Source organism: Dendrobium catenatum, unplaced genomic scaffold, assembly GCF_001605985.2.
Source record: "Dendrobium catenatum unplaced genomic scaffold, ASM160598v2 fragScaff_scaffold_1220, whole genome shotgun sequence".
Classification (NCBI taxonomy): domain Eukaryota; kingdom Viridiplantae; phylum Streptophyta; class Magnoliopsida; order Asparagales; family Orchidaceae; genus Dendrobium; species Dendrobium catenatum.
The window spans coordinates 4,007,314-4,021,184 of NW_021319682.1; the positions used below are offsets into that span (position 1 = coordinate 4,007,314).

General features: G+C 35.3%; 1 protein-coding gene across 6 annotated transcripts in view; it reads right to left on the reverse strand.

Annotated features, from left to right (window-relative positions):
- Window positions 1–12,345, reverse strand: part of LOC110110057 (ubiquitin-like-specific protease 1D) — a 52,153-nt gene extending 39,808 nt beyond the window's left edge. For 3 of the 6 annotated variants that reach the window (XM_020841352.2, XM_020841351.2, XM_020841350.2), the window contains exons 1-2: window positions 11,967–12,345; window positions 8,013–8,061 (exon numbers count right to left, since the gene is read on the reverse strand). In XM_020841352.2, the coding sequence (XP_020697011.1) occupies window positions 8,013–8,061; window positions 11,967–12,230 (313 nt within the window). In that variant the 5' untranslated portion in view covers window positions 12,231–12,345. Of the gene's footprint in view, window positions 1–5,915; window positions 6,129–8,012; window positions 8,062–11,966 lie in introns of those variants that run through there. The other 3 variants (XM_028699198.1, XM_028699197.1, XM_020841353.2) reach the window with 2 other exon arrangements.
- Window positions 12,346–13,871: the final 1,526 nt, after the last annotated feature.

Sequence of the window (13,871 nt, forward strand, 5' to 3'; positions counted from 1 at the left end):
CATCGACGCCTGACTCTCGACATCCTAATACTAATCATTTTAAGCACAAATTCTAGTTAAATGACTTATTATTTTTAAAATTATACTTATTTAATTTTTATACACTATTTTTTAAATATAAAAACTATAATACCATGTCCAACCCATGTCCGTGTCATATATTTTCAATAACTAGCGTGTCCCATGTCCGTGTTGTGTCGTATCCGTGTCGTCGTGTCCATATATGTGCATCATAGGAGTTAACTTTGGGCTTGATATCAAAGAAGCAGTGGGCCATGGATTGATCATTCATTGAGATATGGTGTAATTCATTTTTCAATTGAAAAATGTTAGAACATTTGATTGCTTGATTGCATGTAGCGGCCTATAGTAGACCAATTGTTTCGCAAATGAGTAGTTTGAGGAGGCGAACATAGTTGAATAAAGGGTAGTTGCAAGGTTTTGATCAATAAGAATCCAATTATTGTTTTAGGATTGAGAGTGATAGAACCATAGTTGTTGATGAGGTGTTTGTTGGGTTCGATGATAGTGCCTTCCAGGTAGCCATCAACTATTGGCATGAAATATTTTGAGGGTTTGTGAGTGCGAGGTGCGGTGATTTTCAATTGTTAGACATCAAGAACTTTAGACAGATTGTTTATTTCTTTAACAAGAACGATTGCCTTCCTCGAGCCCTAATCCTGAAATACTAAAAGTGAAGGGTAAAATGCAATACTGCATTTTAAATTTTGTTGTTAGTTTTGAATAGATAAAAAGTTGATGAATAATTAAAATATGTGGAGGAAATTTCAAAGTGTGAGGGATTTATTTATAAGAATGCCTACTTGTTCAGCAAAGATTGTCAAGGATCCATTACCAATAGTTATTTTTATGTTGCTAGGATAAGAATTATATGCAATAAATTTGTGTAAGTTGGTTATCCTATATGTGACAACTAAATCAACAATTTAGTGGCTGAAATTGGCCAAATCTCTGAGACCCTAAAAGCATTAGAAGAAGAGGTAATACCTGAGAATGCAAGAGGATAAGTACCAATCATAAGATTCTTCATTAGTTAAACCAAAAAGTTTTTTTAATTTTTCTATTTCTTGATGGGGACATCAGATCATCATGGAAAGTTTACCAGCGACGTGGCCGCCGATCTACGGTCTTCAATTGCTCTTGCCAAGCCTAGTCATTTGTAGGAATTGAGTGTAATCTTCTATGCATCCTACGTCTCGTTGTTAGATTAGGGATTTAACTTGAAAACTACTATTCTGTATTGCTTCTATTTTCTTAATTATCTTGATAGTTCAAACTCGGAGTATGTGATTTAGCCTACGCAATTGATCCACTCATTTGTTTTAATTGTCGTTTGAAAATTGCTTGTAATTTTGTTCCGAAATTGTTCTAATCTATTATTTGTGCAATGCCCACATGAATCCATAAGCATGTCATCTAAGCAATCCTGCATCATTTCTTCTTTATAGAACTCAATGGATGATTCTTAGGTGTTATCTTTTTCTACATGTATTATATATGCATGTCCTTTCTCTTACCTATTCTTGTATCGTCCAACTTTTGCTTGGTGATTTGCTCTGAGTCTTTCAGCATCTTTTCTTTGTCTGTTGAGCCTTATTGCAATATGTGCACTATACAAAATCTCTATTGACCATCATTTTTTTGTATTTGGCTACTTGTGTTCCTCTAGAGGAAAGAGTTTTGAATTAGTGTGCTTGATATCAACTGTCTTTGTCAGTCTAGAGGAACCTTCAATGGAGTTATTAGTAATTAACACCTTTTCTCCCTTCTTCCATTCAAATGATAGCAACAACTTCATTAAGGAAAGGAAAATCTTCCTTCTCGAGAATTTATACCTTTCTAACATCAAATTCAACATTTAATCAAGTAAAAAAATCATAAATTCAGTATTTTTCAATAAAACTTTTAAGGAGGATTGCATCTTTGCCACATTCCATATGGATGCATTGAAAATAATCCATCTCTTTCTATAGGCCTTATAGTAGTGGAGTATTCTATGATGGATCATTCTCATTACTTTGTTGATGAAATATTGGTTTTAATCTCTTATATTTGGGCCGCATCATGAGCTTTAAAATACATTTGATTTGTTGTATCTCATATTTCCTTTACCAAATGAAAGAAAATACATGCATCACTCCAAAATGAAAGAATTGGTTGAGTGTCCTATTACAACATGTATATTAAATTTATATAAACTAGGCGAGCTTCTAATAGAAAATATGCAAAATCAGTTTTATATATATATATATAATAATGATCCTATGGATCAATGAGCTGATGATGATAATGAAGAAAGGAAGAAGTATATGAAGGTATATTGGGTTGGCATTGTTATGGACCGGCCATCTGATTGGGAGGGAATTAGGAAGTTTCCTACTCAAAATGAAGCTATTTAGGAATGTTCTTAATCAAAGGATAATTATTTAGGAAACTTTTAATTACAATTAGGAGAGAATTATTTAGGGCAAGAGATCTAATTTGGAGGGGATTAATTAAGAGATGTTTCCTAATAAAAAACAAATAGATTTAGGAGATGATTTGGAGGGGATTAATAGAAGATATTTACTAATTTGAGGCTGTTTTGGGGGCTGATTGGGGAGGGCTGTTTTGAAATTTGATATTTATTGTTTACTATAAGTAGTAGGGTTTATGTTATATTTTGTATGCAGAATTTTGAGTGTGTTTGTTGTTTACTGTTTTTGAGAGGAATCCTAGCAGCGTCTAGGGTTTGAGAGAGACGGTCCTCTCCAAAGAGGATCATTGTATCTTGTTTGTTCGTATTTCTTGGGACCTATGGGAGCAAAGAAGGTGGAGGCATTGGAAAAGAAGATGGAGCAAATCAAATCCGATGTGGAGAAGAAGTTCTCAACCATGGAAGGAAGGGTTACATCTATAGAAAACAAATTGGGAGGGTGGATGAGATGTTAAGGAAGCTCATAGAGATGCAATCCGAAACTCCACTGGTGATTTCGATTGCTAAACCTAACCAAGATTTGACTGGGATTCCCATGGCTAAATCTAAGGGAAAGGCGATCAGGAGGAGTTCGATGAGGGAGGATCAGGAGGTGGAAATTTTGGGGGAAATAGATGAGATGTAACCTTTCAAGGAGGTGAAAGAGTGAAGGAGTGGGATTGATGGAGCTGCAAAGTTTGGAAGAAGAAGAAGAAGATGGGGAGAAGATAAAAGCACCATACATGGTTCAACCACTCCTACAACAGTATCGAGAGGTGTTCCAAACAGTTCAGCGGTTGCCTCCTCCACAGGAACACGAGAAACTTATCATTTTGAAGGAAGGAGATGAGTGTTCATTCGTACCATTCTCCGCAACTCCAGAAAGATGAGATTGAGAGATTGATCAGGGAGATGTTGAAGGCAGGAATCATTCGACCTAATGACAGTCCATTTTTTAGTTTAATGTTATTAGTCAAGTGCTTCAGCAATATTTTCCTTCATTCCACCTTGAGGACAAGGTGAAACTTTGGGAATGGAGTATTGATGGACAAGCTGATTTGATTGGGAGGGAATGAGGAAGTTTCCTAATCAAGAAGAAGCTATTTAGGAAGGTTATTAATCGAAGGAGAATTATTTAGAAAAATTTTAACTATAATTAGAAGGGAATTATTTAGTGAAAAGAGATCTAATCTGAGTTTTGATTTAGAGGGGATTAATTAGGAGATGTTTCGTAATTAAAAAGTGCAGAATTGAGGGCTGATTTGGAGGGAATTAATTATGAGATAATTCTATTGGAGAGAGCAAATTTGAGGGTTGATTTGAGGGCTGTTTTGAAATTTGTTGTTTATTGTTTGCTATAAGTAGTATGATTTATATTATGTTTTGTATGCAAAATTTTATAAGTGTTGTTGTCTACTGTTTTTTTGAGGAATCCTAGCGGCATCTAGGGTTTGGGAGAAACAGTCCTATCGAAAGAGGAGCATTATATCTTATTTGTTCATATTTATTCTTCTCAATAAAAATCTGCCGTTTGCTGAATTTGTTTTTGTTCTTATTCGTTGGCTGTTTTTTATTCCAAGGCCTATCACCTTGCTAGCTTGAGGCGCTAAAGAAGCTATAATCAGGGCAGCAAAGAGGCAGACTTGGAGGCAATAGACATGGAGGCTGGAGTAACAGTTGGAGGCTAGAGCAACGTTCGTAGCTGGAGAAACGCAGGGAGCAATATCTTTTGGCATTTTTCACAAATTCTACCATAAAATCTTAGCAAAATTAATAAATCTTTAGTGAAAAGTAATCTTGTAATTGCACAAGAGCTAAGGCTTTCTCTAATGAAGGCTTTCTACATTAACTAATCTAGTTTGACATTTTACTTCGACATGCAATTTAGAATTCATGCGATAATGAATAGATTTGAAAAAGAGGCGCCTGGTAATAATTCTATCACATGTTGAATATCATATAGAGATGGAAACTCTTTAGGTAGCTCATTTATTTAATGTTAGAAAATATAGCTCACTTGGTGTAATGTGGAAAAATCCTTCTGGCAAAGAAGATACAAAATATGGAACAATATAATCAACAATCCTAGACTAAACCTCTATCAGTAAGGGAGATAAAAACTAAATTGCGGATTTAATTGGTATCTTACACTCTTATTAGTAAGGGCAACTGCTATTTGTTGAATAAGCTTTGATGATTTCACCCTAATGTTATTGCCCATAAATTTGAAAGTATAAATGTTGGCTTCACCATACAGAGATCATCCACATCATAAAATCCAAGAGTGACCAAACTGAATGCTGCAACACCGTTAGGTAATGCATCACAGCATATCATGTCCAAATAACTAGTGAACGAAATAGATATAAGACATTTTTTAGTGATAGGCAGAAATGACTTGTTAATCCATGCAACAGTGGAAATACTTGAATGTGGCTTAGCGTTGAGATTGAAACTAGTTAAGGTGGCTTTAGATAACAAATTCATGGTGCTTCCAACATCTATACAAAACTTGTATCTCTTGTTATCACAAGAAGTGTAAGGCATGATCATGGAAGATGTGAGAGCTCTACCAATCTTCACTAATGCAGAGCTAGTGATCATGCATCTTATATCAGCTAAATAAATTTATGATTCAACACAATCTAACGATTCATCTCCCAAAAATGCCATAACATGAACACGGAATTACAACATTAGGGTGTGTGCTGACCTAATTGATGATAATTAAAACATGTTGATTAATTAAATTTTCTAGTAAATAATCTCCTTATAAATAGTGGTGACAATCTAAGCCAAAGATTGTGCTTGTTAAATAGGCTGCCTAATGCCTAAACTATGCACGTGAAGCAGCATTAGACATGAGAGGTGGTCCTAGAAGAAATATATTCTTACGTGCCTTTATTTTCAAATACTTTCCAACTTGCATGGCCCTTTGGAAGGTACCCTATATGTAGTAAGTTGATGAAATTCTATTTCAATTTTAATATCAAATCATAAGTTATTTAGAAGTTCATTTTTTGCACCCAAATTGCTTCCTTAACTTCATGACTCACAATAAATATTTCAAATTTATTTAAATATTGAAAGCATAAAATGTATTGTTATGCTGCACATCTGCCAATACAGAATGTAACTCGTTCACTAAATTAGAAGTTTAGGCAATAGTACCAATTTGCAAAATATAGCAAGTTTAAAATTAAGTTGATTTTAATGCATACTAATTTTCTTTCTAGATGACTTTATTTAGGATAATTGGAAAATCAAATTTTGTTCAAGGCCATTAGGTATAATTATTACTATGATGTGGGTAAATAGTAATGCAAGCAAAATAGGTTTGCCCAACAAGATTTCTAAGCAAATTTGAATAATTTTCTCATAAAATTCAGATTCCAAACTTTAAAAGAGATCAAAATTTAACCATAGAACATGATCAAACCTCCATGAATAAAGAGCTTTAAATATGCAGGGTTGATTCCACAAACATTATCGTCATCAGCTCTCTCCACCATATTCATTCGATCTTGATGTATGCCATTGATCTCCTTGTTTGATTTGAACAACAACAACAACATCAAGCCTTTATCCTACTATGTAGGGTCGGCTACATGAATATTTTTTCTCCATTGTGTCCTGTTAAGAGTCAAATTCTCATTTAAATTTAAAAAAGAAAGGTCGTTTCTAATATTTTATAACCAAATCTTTTTAGGACTACTTGTACCTTTCTTGACATAAGCCAAATCTAATACAGATACTTTCCTAACCGGCTCATCAGAAGTCCGCAGTTTTATGTGACCAAACCATCTGAGACAACTCTTTCTAATCTTATCTTCCACTGGAGCTACTCCAACCTTTTCACGCATATGCTCATTTCGTATCATGTCTCTAAGAGTAAAGCCACTCATCCACCTGATCATCCTCATCTCTGCAACACAGAACTTAATAATATGTGTTTTTCTTTTAATGGCCAACATTCTGCACCATAAAACATTGCATGTCTCACCACCATCTTATAGGATTTTCCCTTAAGTTTGAGGGGGAGTTTTCTTTCCCACAACAAGCCTGATGCCTTCCTCCACTTCAACCATCCAACTTGAATTCTGCTAATAATATCTCCATCTATTTCACCATCACTTTGAATAATATACCCAAGATATTTAAAACATGTACTCTTAGTAATGACTTCATCACCTAAAGTCACAAACCCTCCACTAGATCTATTACTAATAAAATTACAATCCTTGTTTGCTTTAAACTCGAAAGATTTTGGCTAGCGTTGTAAATTAAGCCTTAAATTTTAGAGTTATATTTTTTTGAGGGTAAGGAGATTTTTGGGTGAAAAAGGAAGTGGGTGGGGTGGTTTTGGCTTTTGAGGAAGAAGGGGCAAAGGTTTTTTTTTTTTTTTGGTTGGGGTGGGGGTTAGGGTGGTGAGAAGAGGGTTAGTGGGTTGATTTTACTTGGGTAAGAGGATGGATAACTTAATGGTGAAAAGAAACTAAATGAGTAAGGATTTACCTTCAAGATTTTGGCTTTAATATCAAATTGATAGAGAGCTTATATGCATGGATCTTCTTGATCCTCCTCTCCTTCCTCTTCCTCTTAAAATTTGCTTTATGCGAACCAAGAGAGATAAAGAAATGAAATTATCTTTTGAAGTGAAAATAGAGAGAAGAGAAAGATCATGAGAATGAAAAACTCAAAACATATATATATATATATATATATATATATATATATATATTACCATAAAAATTCATAAACCAAAATAAATCTGAAATCAGTCTAAATTTGAGTCTAGTCATGAGTTTTAATTTAAGTTCATGTGCAACATTTTTTTTTTAAATGTTAAGTAATAAATTGCATTATATGTTGTTCAGCCCATGACATTAGAGCAACAACTTTCTCCTCTAAGCATTGGGCCATTGATCCTTTAACCATGTGCAAAATCTCCATATCCAATGCCTACAAACATGAGCTAGTAACCATAGGCAGCCTTTTTTCATCCTTTAGATTTTGATAATAGATCTAATGTTGCCACATATCATTTATCAAAGGTGTCTGTGTGTTTTGCTCACAACAACATAAGTGAAAATAAGATGGCGACCAACTTTGCTTTTGCATCCCAATTTCAAAGAACAAAGTGCATATCTATATCATTATCCAACAACAACAAGTCTTTATCCCACTAAATGGGGTCGGCTATATGAATCTTTTTTCTCCATTGTGTCCTGTTAAGAGTTAAATTCTCATCTAAATCTAATAAAGAAATGTCATTTCTAATATTTTATAACCAAGTCTTTTTAGGTCTACCTCTACCTGTCTTAACAAAAGTCAAATCTAATACATCTACTTTCCTAACCAGGTCATCGGAAGGCCGGTGTTTTATGTGACTAAACCATCTAAGGCGACTCTCTCTAAACTTATCTTCCACTGGAACTACTCTCTAATCTTATCTTTCATGTATATCTATATCGTTATAGAAAGGAGAATATATAATTCTTCAAGTTAGGACTGTTCCAAAACAAATAAATTTCACCTGATTCTGTGCTGTGAGGATCTCCAGAGATCTTACATCCTCCAATATCCTGCAAAACAGTTATATTATTAATTAATATACCAGAAATATATAACCAAATGATGTAAAATGCAGTGTTCCAAGGCTATTTTGACACTTGTAGATAAGAAATTATCAACAACATAGTAACACTAGTAATCTAAGGATTCTTGTTTTGACAATTCACATCACAGACAGAACTTAAAGCAGTGCAGTACATTAACATTAAATAAAAATGCCCTTTATATGCCTTTCGTTTAGCATTTCTAAAAAATCAAACTTGCTGATTTAGGAAGAACTAGTGTCGTAAGGATTTAGATTACAAAGGTTGCAACTAAATACCTAGAAATTTTCTGCCAACATCATAGCAGTGAAAAGTAGTCCCAAAAAGAAAACAGATAAATTGAATTACATCCAATTAACTGTGGCTTTTAGATCACTGAGCAAACTGATCATTTCCTCAGCAGGTTTTAGATAATTTGCAAAATTACCCCATAAGCTTTTAAAATACCTACACAATGTGTAGTCCTCTTTTCAAGCAGGCGTTCCCATGAGGATTTTATATTCTTTAACTTGGTAGAAGCTAATAGGATTTTATATTCTTTTATAGATGGTTTAGTTTGCAGCGTTGACCATAAGCCCTTTGCTCTTGATTGTTGGATGATTTAGAGCAACAATACTAAATTCAAGGTAGAAAACTTATGAGAAATTAAAATTAAATTTTTAAATTTATTCTTTGAAAGAAATTTTTGTCACTTATCTATACCCCCAATATCACATGCCTCAAAATATAACCCAAAATACTTACAAATACCTTCAAACAAGGACTCCTTCCCATACACTTAAAGATAACCTCAAGATATGTACTTTCATCCTAAATAATCAAATTTTAGGATTCTTCCTTTGTAAGTAACTTTAATATTAACCACTAGAAGAGATTAATCCTGCAATAACCTATCAAAAGATTATTAGTGACCCACCTATTCTTTCTAAACTCAAATTTTTCATATATTGACGGCTCAAATTGTATGAAGATGCCTTTCTCTTTTTTTTTCTCTTTTTTTTTTCTATTCATGATGCTCTATCTTTCATTTATGTATAAGAAGAACTATGAAGCAATGGAAATGGCCCATCCTGGTGTGCCATTTTGCCAAGGCATAGCGATAAAAGAGCACAACTGAAAGTTGTTGAGTTGATGTGGTGGAGCACACAAATGGATATAGAACATTATGAATTGGGCCTGAAAGGATGATTTCTCGTATCTTCAGGTCCTAAATGAGGAAGTTAATCGTATTGAAGAAGATAGAGCAAGGATTGTCATTAGTAAGTCGATCGATTGAGATAAGATTATGGAAAAGTTTTGGTACATGGAGTATTTTAGAAAGTTTGAGCTTACTAGATGGGGTTAGGGGGATATTGTTACCATCATGCGAGATGGGATGGGCCTGGCCATTGTCGAGAATAACGTGTGTCGTCACACTAAAGTCAATAAATCATTCGGGAGCTGGAGCTGGAAGAACAACTAATAGATGTAGTGGGGAGGATGGAGGATTGGGCTAGATTAGTGCAATACTAACACTTCACAGGTGAGTGGATTAGCTTGATGCAGATTTGATTGTGGAGTGAAAGACTTTGTTGTCACAAGCTTGGGGGATCACCTGGGGAGTGGTGTTACCATGTCTATAATTGCTTCAATGGGACCGATCTTTGGAAGAAGGTGAGTTGTTGAAGCGGCTGCATCCTCAACCACAACAGAATGTGTGGGATAGATGACGATTTGGAGAGGATAGTTATTGTTTGTGAGAAGCTTCATTTGCCATATTCATCTCCTCAAAGCGGAGCAAAGAGTAAGAATCATCCAAGCTGATTGGCTGAAGTTTTGTCTCATTGATTGTTTTGAATGCTTGCTTGCTTGGGGGTAGTTCATTTAAGATATAAAGAATGATGCCTTAAAGGTTGATAGGAGTGCCCACAACTACAATGGAGTTAACTTTGGGCTTGATATCAAAGAAGCAGTGGGCCATGGATTGATCATTCATTGAGATATGGTGTAATTCATTTTTCAATTGAAAAATGTGAGAACATTTGATTGCTTGATTGCATGTAGCGGCCTATAGTAGATCAATTTTTTCGCAAATGACTAGTTTGAGGAGGCGAACATAGTTGAATAAAGGGTAGTTGCAAGGGTTTGATCAATAAGAATCCAATTATTGTTTTAGGATTGAGAGTGATAAAACCATAGTTGTTGATGAGGTGTTTGTTGGGTTTGATGATAGTGCCTTCCAGATAGCCATCAACTATTGGCAAGAAATATTTTGAGGGTTTGTGAGTGCGAGGTGGGGTGATTTTCAATTGTTAGACATCAAGAACTTTAGCTAGTAAGAATGGGGGCGTTTAAGATTACAAGAAGTCACTCGACCGTCGTTAATGTGCCAGAGTGCTCTGCAAGATTAGCAGGAGACATGATCGAGAGGTTAGAGTGTTTTCATTTGGCTGGTTAGTTCTAATATCATGAGATAGTTGAGAGTGTAAAGTAAGATAAGTGAATGCAGTAAAATAGAGCAAGAGAGACTATTCATTATAACAATATAGTTTCATTCTTCATTAAGTGTTACAATGACATTAGTATACATAGGCAGAGTTTGGGAACATTTCTGATGAGAGGCAGAGGTGGTTATAAGTTAATAGTTGAGATTGATTTAGCCATTACGGGTTGATGGCTGAGATCGACATAAGCAAATAATGATGGCATGGCTATTGTTATGATAGCTTCGTGTTGTGATTAGTGATTACCAAAATAAAAGTATGATGTAACAAAAACTAATTCAACAATTGCAACATCAAATGCTCGCATCCTATGATTGCATCATGTTTTCCCTTTTAGCGCATATTCAAATATGTAAAAGATGCAATTACAAAACTATTCCAACATCGCTCCTTAAATTTATGCTTATACATTTCCCTAATTCTTCAACATTCTTTTGCACATTGCAACTAACAACAAATGCAATTATGCCTAGTCAAAGACAATGGACCCAATATTTGAATGCTTGCTCAGGTTAACATCCAACCCATTTGACTTTGTGGGTTGACTTTGTTAAGCCTATGGTTGGATTAGGACAAAAACCTTATCTTCATTTATCAGCTTGTCCAACTTAACAGACCAAGTATCCCTAGCAGGCACGGCTTGGTGCAAAGGCCTCTACATTACCATCTCCTGGTTGAGAGAAGCATTACTCATTTCAGTTGAGAGAACCAAATTTTATCTAACACAACCAGTTGTGATAGCATAAATAAAGTGTCTAGATTATCTCTCCTCAACACCTTACCTCTATTAAAGTTTTATGGAAAATTTTCAGCAGATCTCCCCTATCTATGAGAAACTTTTATTGAGGAGTAAAGATTAAATCTCTCAATAACAGCTCTTTCGTAAAAGAGCATAGTCCTTTCTCATTGTATATTATTATGCTTGAATAACTTCAGGCGTGATGAAAACCTCAGAGATTTGAACATAGAAATAGGTGAGCTGATTAGGTAAGGGTCATACAGCATAAAGTTTGGAAGCAACTTCAGCCCTAGGATACAGATTACTACTTTGAGAATGCGATCTTCTATAACATAAAAGAATTTTCTTTGATCTTCAGTCCAGTTCCCATCTTTCTCGAAATTCATGCATTGCCCACAAACTAGTGTTTAACTTCAAATTTCCAAGGGTTTCAACACTGTCATATATGCAGAGTATCGGGTTATTCTTATTCAACAAACAAATTGGGACAGGTTCCCACCTCCGATTATTAATTATTGATTACCAGTTTTTATATTACGTAATCCCTAAAAAAATCTAGAAATTTCTCGCTCGAAGAATGACTATCATTTTGCAGCCAGTTCATGAATTATCCACACGTAATTTCAATTTTAATATGTCCTCTTACATACCTTAGGTGTCGAACTGGTGCTACTCCGACAAAGCTCGCTCTGGTAAAACTGGATATAAGAAATGAATGTATCGTTCGTATCAGACGGGTTCCAATCAAACTTTTCTTTTATAGCGTGATCCGAGAGTTCTGCCACGCCGACCCGCGGCACATTAAAACCTCCGATTGGATGACCGGCGACGATCTGCAACTTCGGCGCCGATGCCTCGCCGCCCGTGTAAGAGAGAAGCTCGTAGAAGTCCTGCTTTTGAGAGGAACTTGTCATCCGCGCGATAGGGGAGAGGTCTGACACATCGACCAGAGAGAAGCATTAACCCCGGTAAGGGGCAAATTATTACGTGCGATGTCCGAGACGAATCCGGACTCAGTCACTTCACCCGGATGCATGGGCGGGAAGGTAATAAGAGTTATTATTCTGTGCGGACATCCCACGTTTAAATATTGGATATCCATGGAGTGACTTGTCACAATTTTATTGGTTTTCAGATGTCTTTCGGATTCCGCACATAATAATAAATCAAGTAATAGGGACCAAGATTTGTGAAAATGGGATGGGATAACGGACCGGAAGAGTGCTTCAAGGTTGCACATTAATTATTATGTGCGGACACCGCCGAAAGTATTTGGAGATTAAATGTGTCGCATCACTTTTATATTCGGTACCAACTTGATATTGTTCGGTATCGCGGTTTGATACTATTAATGTGGCACATTTTGATTGGTCTTCAGACTACGTCCAGTCTCCACACATAATAATTTCTCGTCTAATTGGGAGTTGAGCTTATGGTGTAATAATTAGTTTTTATATTTAATTATAATGATAATAAATGAAATTTATATAAATAAATTAGTCGCTTTATTATATTTATGAATCACCATCTTTCAGCACGTAATTAATTAAACTGCTTCCTAGATCATTGTGGAATTACAAACACCTTGAGTGCACATGGCTTCTTCATTTTGCTCATAACAATTTGTATAGGAATTTCCACACATGTTTCCAATCTTGCTTGCAATGTTCTCTTCCAATCCATAATTCTTATTCAAACCATTACATTCCAACATTGACAAATCAACGCCCACACTCGAGATAATCAAATTGGGAACATAATCGCTAACCTGTAGGAATCAACCCTTCAATGTCGAGGACCTTCCAATAGTTACCTTGCCTTAAGTCCTTCCTTCCATCAAATCCTGCCAAACTCGTCGGCCTCCAAGCATTATGTTGGTTGCGTCTGATACCCAACTGTGAAACCTCAAATTTTTTAAAAATCGGCACTGGTTACGGTTGGACCGCCGATCCTACGATTTTTGGCCCAGTTTTCTGCAAAACCGGGACGGGTCTAGTTTTAAAAACATTGGTAAGGAATCTGTCAGCATTCAGAGTCATTTCAATTTTTGTGGAAAAAAAGCTTTTTCGACTCTAGCTTTAGAAGCTTGCTCGCCGCCTGATAAGGACCAGAGGTCACCGGAGAATGGTTGATAGTGGATTGCAATGAGGAGGTGAATGTTAGAAGTTTAATTATTGAACTGTCGGTAATTGGAGAAATTATTACGTGTCGGGTCGAAATAAAATCTTAATATTTTGATTGTAAACTGAAATATTTAATATATTTTTTTAATACTCATGATTAGACAGTTTGGCCCAAATCATAGGTGAAAATTTTGAATTCATGACGAATCAAAAGTTGCGTCGTCGGTTCACTTTTCATCTTTGAATGCACTTATCATCTTCAAATCCACTTTTTAGTTGATTCATTGTTCATCTTAGAACAAACATATTCCTCATTTAGGTGTTATCTCCTTAAGTTCATCATCTTCAATCAAGGTTAGTCTGCCATTCTCGTTCATTTCATCTTTGAAGAGTTTTTTTTTTCTCTCAAAATAATTTTTTAGGTTTACATTT